This window comes from Clupea harengus, chromosome 21 (assembly GCF_900700415.2).
Source record: "Clupea harengus chromosome 21, Ch_v2.0.2, whole genome shotgun sequence".
Classification (NCBI taxonomy): Eukaryota; Metazoa; Chordata; class Actinopteri; order Clupeiformes; family Clupeidae; genus Clupea; species Clupea harengus.
In genome coordinates, this window is record NC_045172.1 from 7,801,304 (window position 1) to 7,813,702 (window position 12,399).

Genomic DNA, 12,399 nt, shown 5'->3' on the forward strand with positions numbered 1-12,399 from the left:
AGTTCGACTGAGGGGTTTCTTGCAGATTTTTTTCCAGTCTATTGTTTCAGTTGTGGTATGAGAAAATCACAGCTTGCTATTGTCACTCTAATCTGCCGGCCAGACTGCGGACATGCACAGCACTGGAATGTCGAAACCACCAAATCAGAAGCATAACTCTCAGCTGGACAATCCCATTGTTAGGCATATTGCTGTGGATGGAACAGAAATAGAATATTTGGCTATGTGTAATTGCCAAGGATTTTTTAGAAGCCGCATTATAAGCCCATAGGTGAAGACCTTTTGTCTGTTCAAATGACTGCCATGATTACACATCTGCGTCTAATCGCTATAGACCAAAGGTGAACCGAAACTACACTGGTCAAAACCTGTGCCAGGTTGGCAAAGACACAATTTCAATGTTCCCATTTTCAGGCAAGCAGAAATATGCACAGGTTTAATAGATATGCCCTACTGACTATAATGCATGTACAGTCTCGAAGATATAACATTTGTGTAGTGAAGCGTATAGCTTAGCTTCAACTTTACCATAATGGCTACAAGGCCACAAAGACACAATTGATCACAATGCTCTGGTATGTCCTGTAGGTATGAAACCTTTGAAAGGACATATACAGAACAAATACAGTCAGAGCTCTTGAAAATCAAAATGATAAGGCATACCAAAGTTTTGTCACTTCAGAACAGCGCAGAGGAAGTGGTGGTGTGCACCATCTAACTTTGGATAAGGCTGAGCTGCTCAATACAGTGGGTGAGCTGACTGTAGTGTGATGCTGTGTTCACGGTGCTACTCAGATAATACATCAGGTTTGACTCTAGGTTTTCTTTCACACCAGAAAGTGTGGATGTTTTTTTTTACTTTGATTTTTTTGTCGTTGTCTGTTTCCAACAGTGCTGTGCACTACCTCCAGCTCCTGTGCTGCTTAGAGAGGGCTGTATGCAATCAGACCTTCCTACGACATACGAGTGGAGAATTGAATCCAGGTCCCCGGTGTGAAGGCCTAGTGCATTTTCCATTTTCTGCTGCTGTACCAGAGCATCCCACAACTGCTTACTGCTTTAGTTTAAAGCAACACTATCTATGCAACAATTTGCCTCTTTCTGAAGTATGTTTTTTTTAGGCAACTAGTTTTGCTATCATCTTCAAATTCATTTTGATGGTATATGGTCATGTGAAGGACATATAAACACACGTGTTGTTCCCACCAGCCTTCCAGGATATGCTCTATGTAGTTCTGTGTTCTGGCTGGAACACTCGCCTAAAGACACCAGGTAACATGTTAGGAAGCTTTTATAAAGTACCAACTGGGCTGTTGGTGGTATTTGCAAGATTTTTGCATGCCTTTAGTTAGCTCGACCAAAACGCCATACTGCTGCTTTAAGGGAATTGGTTTGGGGAGCAAAGTGGCTGTGGTTGTTTGCTTTACCGAGGCGGTACTTACTCAGGTGGACAAGGCTCTGTGTTGCAGGGTCTCTGCTTCTCTGGCATCTTGCTCTCCACGTCGCAGTAGCTGTTCTGGACCACAGAACCGTCATCCAGCCTCTTACAGACTACCTCCTGCTTCTGAGAGCCTGTTCACACACACACACACACACACACACACACACACACACACACACACACACACACACACACACACACACATACACACATACAAACATCATACAAAGGTCAGAAAGTTAGTGTTGGAGGAGGGAAAAAAGCTAAAAAAAAATCCAAGAAGGTGCGTAACATAAAAGTGTATAATATAAAAAGTCAACCCCTTGAAGAAAAGGAGCCACTCTATTTGATCAAGTCCCTGCCAAGACTTGAGGAATCTACGTATCTATGGGCTGCCGATAGAGCAGACAAATATCAGAGGAAGTATATCAGTGCTTTTGCATAGGGATAACCACAGCATTCACTGCCTCACAGAGTGCATTCAATGTGCTACTTGCGCTGGTGGTTTTTTACCATGCCTTGTGGAGTCAAGGGTACCAGACTAGTGCCAATTGACACTGACTAGGGTTATGAAACTCAGACTGCCCACATTTCCAAAACATTAGTTTTCGTCTGTATTTGGAAAGAAAAAAAAACACCTATCCAAGCATAGATCCTGTGGTTGGTTTCAGCAGTGGCACAATGAGAACACCTCAAGAAGAGGGGTGGGGAGGCGGGGGCGTTGAATTGCCATGTGGGATAAATAAAGTTATACTGAATTGAACTGAGCAAACATCAGGAGATTTTGTGCGTCTTGCCCTGACACATTTGGTCTGGATGAAGGTTATATCATGGTCTCCTCTGTGGAATATTTTAGTGGGTAAAGGACTCATTTTGACAGACTGCCTTGGTGGATGACTTTTACAGAAAACAAAGCCTTTTCTTTGGCTCTTGTTTGAGAATGTGAAGTACTACAGAGACACAACACTGCTCAATATAGACGCTGGATGTAGACAGTAGGTCTCTGTTTCTCATGAGCAACGCACTGCGTAAGAACTGTTCCTTCTCACTTTCTGAGGGATACGTATTGGCCATGTGTCAAAATAAGAGCACTAACCTTAAAGAGACAGTGAACCAAAAAATTGAAAATCCTGTCGTCATCATCTCACCATCGCGCTAATTGAAACCCATATCATTACTTTTACTGAAAGGGGAAATGAGCTAGCCAGCAGGACATCCAGAGCAGCCATGGCAATGGAATGTGGCTATATCTTTAAACATCCAAAAAGTTCTTGTGCACCCTATATCAATCTTCATAAGCTACCCAATGGCTTTGTGTGTGGGGCAAACTGAAAACGTAGCTGCTACTTATTGAAATATTATATAAATCTTCCCTTACTAATGCTAAGCTAAGCTAACTGCACTGTGTGCATCCCTGGCTCTGTGTGAGTCAGCTGTCTCCACACTGCCTCGCTCTCCCCTTTCCACCTCATAGCGGAGTCTGCTGAACACCATTCCTCCTCTTCTCCAAACAGTCTCTCCAACGATTACCTCAGCACTCAAACACATCGTTAAGCCCTATCTTTGTCAGGGATCTTCATCACCTCATTAACACTGGCTGGAGAAGCTCCAGTGCTTGTAGCGCTGTGTATAAGGTAAGGATAATGTGTGTGTGTGTGTGTGTGTTGGGGGGGGGATTCCACTGTGTCGCTTGGCAGAGGCCTTCAGCTCTGAACCTCTGGCTTGTTCTGGTCAATGCCTAGCCAGCAGAATGGCCTACGATGTTTTACAAATGACATAAGTGTTGCTCTTGGGGGGTGGGTGTTATGGGCTGTTGCCCAAGCGGTCTTTGCTTGGACAAATCAAACAACAAATTGGTTGATCTGACACGGCGCAGTGCGGCTCTGCTGCCCAGACTCCTCCAGGCGAGCCGGGTCTATTTGCATTTCCACAGAAAATATCTCAGCAGGATCCTAATGGTGACGCTCAACGAGCTGGCGGATTTCGGGGGGAAATATTTATTGTTACGCAGAAAATGTTATTTGGTTTTTGTGGTGAGCTTAAATGCTTGGGCCATTTTTGAGGTGACGGCCCCCATGCGCTTGTGCACACCACATTGGAACGTTGGACTGTGGGGTGCGGTGTGTGTGTGTGTGTGTGGGGGGGGGGGACGGGACTCTGAAAGGAGGACAGATGCTGGCCAAGCCAACGCATGAGGAATGTCTGAACAGACCCAGCGGCACACTGCCAAGATGAAAAGTGACCATTCTGACTGTCTTCCACTTGGTCTTTTGGTTTTGTCATCTAAGCAGATTTCAGCTGCAAAACACTGTAGATAATTCCAGTGTTACACTTGAATCTGTCCATAATTTATAACATGATAGCGCAAGTGGACGACACTAAATGGTTTATGGGAAATTGCCTTGGGTGGTCCATATTATACTAAAACCAGCTGTATGCCACAAAATGTATTTACAAGGGTTTAGCTCATTTTCACTGACAACATGTCTAAAGATAACCTCAGATGGTTCAAGCCTACTATCACATCTGCTTAATCATGTAGATGCATATAACTATTATATTAACAATTATTAAAATGATACTGTGAATGTACATGTAACTGTACAAGGTGCTTAAGTTGATATACAGTATGTTATGTTGAGTATTGGCTGCGTGAAAGATTACAGGAGTGTTCATTGTGGCTGCCTCACCTCCGGCACAAGTAGCTGAGCAGTCGGACCAAGGCAGGAGGTGCCAGGAGAAGCCGACTTCGTTGTCTCCACTGCCCGTGCGCTGGATGGGCACGTTGAACCTGTAGTGGATGCCCAGGTTTTGCTCCTGCAGAAGGACCTGCGAGAGAACATTCAGACAAGGCCATCAGAAAAAAATTATGACACAATTAGGCAGTGAGTCGGAGATGACAAGACAGTGGTATACAGACAGAGGAAGACAAGAGAAAGACAGAAGACAGGAAGAGAAAAAGCTACCAGAAAAAAAGTCGACTCATCAGTAAGAGTCACATCACAGGACAGCAAAAACCGAGAGTACATGAGAAACAGGGATGACATCAGAGGAAAGTATACAGCAGCTCTAAAGAGGACATCAAAGCAACACATAAGACACAGTGAAACAGACAGGAAAGACAGAAATAACACGTACCATGACAACCAGGGTCTCTGTGGTGGCACCGAGTGCCTCGAGAGATTCGGGCTCGTCAGCGGGCCTCTTGTAGTGGAAGGCCGTCCCAGCGATATCAAACTTGCGAGGCCAGTCGATGGTCCAGGCACCGTTGATGTAGTAGTCATCACCCTCTGACTTCAGGGCTGAAGGAGGGAGGGAGGGAAACCTCATCAGACTGACAGTAACAGCAGTGGACAAGAGGCGCTGAGAGTGACACAGCTGACCTCAGCTCAGTGAAATCTTTACATTCGCAGGGGGGAAAAAAACAGAACCTTGTGATGTTAGCTGATGTTAATACCCAAATCAATTTTACTGGTAAGATTACAGGTATCTTGCTTCACTCAAACCTATTGAAACACTGATAACTGACCAACTTGTCTCAATCGCAGCAAAAGTCCTGAGAAGAAGATCCCCAAAGTCATGGTGTGATCTTGTCAATCCCCCCGGCTGTAAGTGCTTTTGAGGGCCTTTGTAAGGGGAGGAGGGGAACCAGCTTAGCATTTCTCCCTTCTTTTTGAGACAGCCCATGTTTGGCTAGACAATGAAAGCATAAACTTCCTGGGGAAAAATGTTCTATTGTCTGAAGTCTAACATTTGGGTCAGATGCACATGTTTCATAGACACACACAGACTAGGGGGATATGGGAGATATGCGTTTAATAAGCACAAGTAATTTCTCAGACACTAACAACAAACTCGGCACTCCCCAGGAGACGGACACCAGCCAGTCCAGTGTCCCAAAGACCGACGAGGAGCTGCCCACAGATGGTCGTGATTAACTACAATCTCAACAAGCTGTCAGCAGCTGAACTCATATTGATGCCTCGTGAATAATTTGGGGGAGAGCTTGTTTGATTGTTTCCATTAGTTGTTTTTCATTTTCACTGTTTGCAAATGTTTTCGTTCAATCTGTTTACCCCAGGAGAGGAAGAGGAGAGGAAAAAAAATAACGCCGTTTTGTCAACACAGACCAGTGGGGTTTATAAGAGAGGCAACGGCTGTCAAAGTAATTCTGATTTACGCCCACGGGGGTGCCTAATGGGTAAGTTTTCCGCGAGACGAAACCACTTCACAACATGTTTTATCTCTCCCACTGGCTTGACTCACAGGCAGGAAATAACTAGGAGGTTTTCAAGCTGGTTGGTGATGAATGCCCCAAAAAGCTAAAAATGCCGCCATGAATTAGGACATGACTTACCAATGTAGTTTTTTGATATGGCCACCTCTCTGATTTCGATGTGAACGGACCCCTTGGGTATCTGGACGACCTCCATGTAGCCTAGAGGAATGAAAATAATGTGTTAGCGCATTCGCTACACTACCCCATATGACACAGAGCCATGCTCACTTTTTTGTACCAACAGAATAATAATTCCTATCATGATTCATGATGGGCTGTTAAGATTACACATTTCCCGGTCAGCTTTAATCAGAGACAATAAAAAAGTTTGTGATTCCCGTCATATTTTTACGATAAGATCTTCCCACTTAATGCTAAGGTCATTTGCCATCCTTTGTATTGTGCAGAGTTTTATCACTTCCACCGGCTTAGACCCATGAAAGGTAAATTTGTTTTGTCTTACTAAAATATGTTGAACTGAAGTCACTGAGCAATGGAGATTCATAACACGAGCTCAGTGAGACCAAAGGAAAGCCCTGTCTCTCCACACCTCCCCTTTTCACAAGATTTATGTGCTATACCTTAAAAGGAGAAAAAGTCTATCTCCCTCTCTATAGACACCCCTTTGACATGGATCCATTGCAACCTCATTGCATGTTTTGTTTTTTTCCCCCTGACCAATTCCCTAACTAGATGATGCAATGAAAATTCATTAACTCATTAGGTTACTGTTTATGTTTTGATAACTTGTTTCTTGACCCTAAATATAATCTTCACCGATGTGTGACAGAAATAAAACGAAGAAAAGGCTTTTTCTGTGAAAAACACAGCACTTGGCAACGGAGCTGATTTTTGGCTGACTGTCAAAGACACGTTGCCAAAGAATAAAAACGTTACTAGGTTTTCACCTTGCTTTCTCAGTGAGGATGTATCTCCTGAAAGACGAAGGGAGGAAAAAAAAGAAAAGGAAAGAAAAGGAAAGAAAGGAAAAGAAAAGAAAAGAAAAAAAACGTGTCGCGTTTGGCAGTGCTGTGCGTGCTGAGGAATAGTGTCTCCAGAGAGCCTCACTTTTCCTTGCGGTCGGCTGCTTCCAGAGGCCTTACACACACACCACCAGTGGCCTATCAGCCCTCTGGAAAGACATTCTAATCAGAGACTGGAGGAGCCTGAGAGGCTGGCTAAGCACTATGGAGCACAGCAGAGAGGAGACGGCCTGACCATCTCTCTCTGCCCAGGAACAGGGCACAGTCTGCTCCACAGGGTACCTGCACTCCATGGGGAAAAGTGACCAAAGAGAGACTAAATTGGCTTTAAACAGAGACAACTGTCTGTCTAAAGCATGGCAACTTCAAAACAAATAGATTTCTTTTTGTGTCAAGCCAGAGATAAATATCAATGAACTTATGTTTGCCTCACAGCTAAAACGTTCTTATTTTTTTGGGTGGAACCCAATAGAAACTCCTTCTCTGTCTTTTTTTCCAGAAAGTTCTTTAGTTTAACTGTCATGTGGGATTGCTTGTTTTTTTGTTTGCCAAACCTGTGTGCTTAGTTTGGTCTTTGGGTCTAGTGCAACATAAGGATCCTAACTGCTCATGTTAATGCTGTGTTTAGTACGAAGCAGACTGAGCTGCTCTACCAAGCTTCCCAACATTGCGTTGTTTTCTGCTCTGTGTGTGTGTGTGTATCCACCGTTTTCTGTCAGCAATGTTCGCCTTGTGTTCAGACAAAACAGTGACTTGTGAAAGCAGTTTAACTGTGCTTCACTGGCACGACAAGAGATAAAATGTACTGCCAACAGAATAATGGGAAATATGATCAATCAAATGAGGGATTGTGAAAAATAAAAAAAAAACTAACTAGAACTCAAAGAACTCAAAAGTCTAAACACAAAAGAGAAGAATCCCATGCGGACCACTCCACTCACCGCCTCGTGGGAGTGAGTTGTTGAACAGGCCTTCAGTCATCTCGCAGGTGCTGCCGTCCCCTCCGCACACGCGACACCTGTCCTCTTTGGCGTCGGAGCCCAGGATGTTGTCACAGCCCACGTGCTGCGGACACACAGGGAGAACGGTGTTCACAAGAGGACACACAGGGAGACGGTGTTCACAGGAGGACACACAGGGAGACGGTGTTCACAAGAGGACACACAGGGAGACGGTGTTCACAAGAGGACACACAGGGAGACGGTGTTCACAAGAGGACACAGGGAGACGGTGTTCACAAGAGGACACAGGGAGACGGTGTTCACAAGAGGACATCCACAGCATTCACTTCTGCATTACTTTAGACACATCCTTTACATTTCTTAAGCATGTGGTGGTGGTAAACCTGTGTATGAATGTATGATGTGGACTGACAAGGGGTGTCTCCCTATGATCACTGCAATGAGTTTATTTGAACTCTCTTTCATCCTTCTATGTTCATATGCCTGTCTAACTCATTTACTGATGCACATAACATTACCTTAACTTTCCGTCGTCTATTTTCACCTGTCCTTCTAACGCACTTCCTCATTCGCTTAAGGTTACCTTAATTTTCCACCTTCTATCTCCACCTGTCCATCTAACTCACTCATTTGCTTACCTTGAACTTTCTCTTCATATCTCCACCTGTCCGTCTAAGTCATTTACTCATTCACTTACCATAACTTTCCACCTCCTATGTTCACTTGTCTGTCTACCTCACTTAGTCATTCGCTTACCTTCTCTTTCTTTGACCATCCCTTTGGTCCTCCAGTACTTCTCTTTTTACTGATATCATTTCATATACACCCACATAAACACATCAGGCCCTAATCTAATAGATGCGCACCATGGGTTCTTACGCGCAAAAGGAACAAAGCTATTAGGGCACATTCATTTCATAACGTGCAAAGACCTATGCGCCTTTGTGGTCGAACGCGACCTCATTTGGGTGTGTCTTATCAAAAAGGTAGGTGTTGCATGTAAATTGTTTTGAGGAAGGCGTTCTGCCACTTCCTCCTTTGAAATGTAACCTGCATCTTGGTTTTCAACATCTTAGAGGCACATCTAATCTAATCTCTACAGTTTGAAAGCATAACATTGACCACAAGTTACCAAATGGCTACGTAAGCTATGCAACTACGCTCAACACCACACAGACAGTGAATAAAATAATCCAGTAGCAATTTTTCATTCACTAGGGCCTAAATGCGGAAAAATGCGGAGTAATATTTATTTTTGGACTTTACAGCATAGTACTCACTCAGTTTAGACCACTAATCAATGCGTCGTTCTCCCATTTACAGTTCTAATATAGCGTCTCTCAGTATAGTCGTAGTTAAGATAGGCCTAAAGTGAAAAGGAGTACAATTTCTTTTTATGTAAAATACAACGAGAGTCATTTTAGTGATAATGTTGTGCAAGAATCACCATCATCATATAGGTAATAATTACTCATTGTCTATATGATGTAGAAGGCCAGAAGCATAGAAAGCCTTGTCAGATACTCAGTATACATTCCCTACAAGTCTCATAATCAAATATATCTTATTAGCCTATATATTGTAGCGACGGGTGAAGTAATGGCTTCTCTTTGTCATTAACAATGAGATTGAGGACAACTGATTCACAATGAGGGAAAGGCTCTGGGTTTTAAACACAGGCACGGGTTTACAGGGTAAGGGAGGACACAAAGACGCCAATATATGAAGAAACTACACGAGGCATCACACGTAACACACAGACTCCTAATCGCTTACAGACGATGGTACATTAACAAGAGGGGAACACGAATACACATAATTTGAATATTACACATAGAATTACACATTACACCCAACAGCTACTACAAGTTCGGAACTATAGGTAAACACAGGAGCGAGCTCTTCTGCACACTACAGAACCCCCTGTAAGTGGCTAGCTGTCCCCAGCAACCACAAACACAAGTCCCAGGAACAATGAAATGGATAGGTTTGCCCACCGGAACCCAGCAGTAGAACGGTGGAAGGCAGTTAAACAAAGGCCTTAGGGTCTTGGGGAGACTAGCTGGACCGCTTGCTCCCGGCACCACCACAAACCCAGCAATCGGCATGAGCTTATGGCGGAGAGAAGAGGAGTAGTTCCATCAGGAGCAACTGTCTCCACTGAGAGCACCGGGCTCTGGGGCAGGCAAAGGTAGGACAGAGGCAATTCCACCGGCAGGGGCAGAGAAGATCTCCAGGAGGTTCGGGAAACCATGGCCCCTCTGACTGGCGGCAATGATGCAGGAGATACCTGGACCATCAGCAGCGATGCTGCGGCTCCTCTGTCCAGCGGTGACTATACCGTAGGCTTCCAGGCTGTCAGTGGCAATGCGGACTCCTGGGCTGCCTTCAACAATGTAGTGGTCGTCTTCTTCCCTCGATGATGGAAATGTGAGTTGGTGTTGGCAAATGGAGGCAGCCTCTCTACCGGTTAGTGATAGAGAAACAAAAACCGACCGCAGATGTTCTCCAGCCACAGCCTCCTTGGTCTCGGCAGTGAATGCTGGCTTCAGTGTTCTGAACTCTGGGGTGGGCTGTAATGACATGGCAGTCATGACCCTAAGCTCACAACGACCTGGTTGAAGATTTCGGCATTGGGAAGACCTCTGGGGCAGGTGATGGTGACGTGGCAGCTGCTGTCCCTCGCTTGTGACAAGCTTGATGGTGTGACTCCTCGGTCCAGTCAAGGCACTGAGCCAGGCTCTGTGGCAGTAGTGTCCAGTCGCTCCCTCATTGTCCAGGGCTGGCTGCTCCTTTGCGCTACTCCTAGGGCGGAGGCATGGCCAGAACTAGCCCCTTCAAGGCGCTTGCAATATTCCTCTGCAGCTGTGCCTCAGTGTATTCATCTTCAGCTTCATTCCTCCACTCCACTAGGGGCATGATCACACTTCAGACACCAATGTAGCAATGAACGGAGTCAAGGCTTCTCTTTGTCATTAACGCCGTTTATTGAGATTGAGGACAGCTGATACAGAATGAGGGAAATGCTCTGGGTCTTATACACAGGCACAGTTTACAGGGCAAGGGTGGACACAGACGCTAGTACACAAGGAAACTACTCAAAGGTATCACATGTAACACAAAGACTCCTAATCGCTAACTCATTACTCATAGAATTACTCAGTACACCCTACAGCTACTACATGCTCGGAATTATGGGTGAACTCACCATACCTGAAACACGAACATGGCACCTCTGTACACTACAATAATCTGTGTAAAACGTTACTTACTAATTAGAATGCAATCTAATTATTGCAGAGAGCTGAGTCGAGGTAAACGATACATTTCCTTTTACTTCACTTTTCACCATGACACAGCTCTCTCTGTCCTGCTTGCTGGTCACCTGGTTTGCGTTGAACTTGGAAACGCAAAGAGGGAATTAATCAAGGTAGATGCTGAAATAGGTAATCTGTCAGGAAAAAAGTTTCCTAATATAATTGGAATCTGTGCTTGGTTTATTTGCCATTTAGGATCATTCACTTTGCTCTGGATATGAACTATGACCCGTGTTTCATGGCCGTCTTTGCTGTTTCATGAAAATGATTAAATTATCACGAGTCACTCCACTGGTTGTCTTTGATGTTGCGTCATTTGTAGACTACCATTACCAACACGCGTAGATCTCAGCTTGTTGCCCTATGAAATTAGGGCAAATTGTAGTTTGACCAATTCTAAATAGGCTACAGGAGAGCTTAGAGCTTTGGGAAAATATGGCCCATAGAAGAAGTGTAAGGACTGCATTTTAAGGAATTCAGTCATCAAGGAAAATGCTTTGAAGTTGTGCATTTTGTCATCCTTGTGTGACGCCCTCCGCACGTAAGCCTCAGTGCCATGTCTTATCCCAGCGGGCGAGGATAGCATCAGCACCAAAGGGCTGGACAGCTCCCGCCCATCCGAGACCAGAACATAAACAATGTCGCATGGTCCACGGACGGGCCACAAGGCGGGATTTGGGGGAACAGCCTCCACCTGAAACCCATCAGCTGACACACCTGTTGGGTATCAGGCTTCAAAAGACCCACCATAGTGGGAGAAAGAGAGAGTAACGGCTGGGATTTATGCTTTACAGACACTCATTAAGAAGAGCTGCACACTACGCTGCACTACCCTCAGACTGTACTTCCTGTCTCTATTCTATTGGAGGCTGTGTGTTCGTGTGCACTTGTTGGGCAATAAAAACACCCTCCTGGGTGAAACACCAAACTCCCTTGTCTGCTGCCTGCGTCATTACACCACACCTTGTTTGTGTAAGTCCAGATAAGTGGAAAGAACCTCTAGTGAAACATTTAGTAGTAGTATGAAACACACTCAATTTGTGCTATTTCATTGCATGGTTTTAGTATGTGTCCTATAATTTTATTACCCTGTCCTTTTTTAGATTGTTTTTATGATACGTCTGTATTTTTCTAAGGGGAAAACAGGAGGAGTGACTGAGTCTCGTACCTTGCATTCGCCGTTGATGCAGATGTCCAGGGTGTCAGCCTGGCAGCGAGTGCCATCGATGACCGCTGGTGAACGCTCGGTGTAGAAGTTGTAGCCTTCGGCCAGGCAGTTCAATGCACAGGGCTTTACACCACCTGCAGAGAGAACACAGTGAGTGAGGTGAATAGGATTTGTACTTGTGTTTAACACCCAGGGCGGCAAATACCACGTCAGGTGTGGTGTTATCCTGTCATCTTACACATTTTAAGG

The 12,399-nt window shown here is 44.8% G+C and overlaps 1 protein-coding gene across 1 annotated transcript in view; it reads right to left on the reverse strand.

Moving 5' to 3' along the window:
- Positions 1–12,399, reverse strand: part of adamts6 (ADAM metallopeptidase with thrombospondin type 1 motif, 6) — a 39,695-nt gene that overhangs the window by 8,215 nt on the left and 19,081 nt on the right. The window contains exons 9-14 of the mRNA XM_031559181.2: positions 12,151–12,284; positions 7,645–7,768; positions 5,799–5,879; positions 4,580–4,743; positions 4,132–4,270; positions 1,443–1,572 (exon numbers count right to left, since the gene is read on the reverse strand). Of these exons, the coding sequence (XP_031415041.1) occupies positions 1,443–1,572; positions 4,132–4,270; positions 4,580–4,743; positions 5,799–5,879; positions 7,645–7,768; positions 12,151–12,284 (772 nt within the window). The remainder of the gene's footprint in view (positions 1–1,442; positions 1,573–4,131; positions 4,271–4,579; positions 4,744–5,798; positions 5,880–7,644; positions 7,769–12,150; positions 12,285–12,399) is intronic.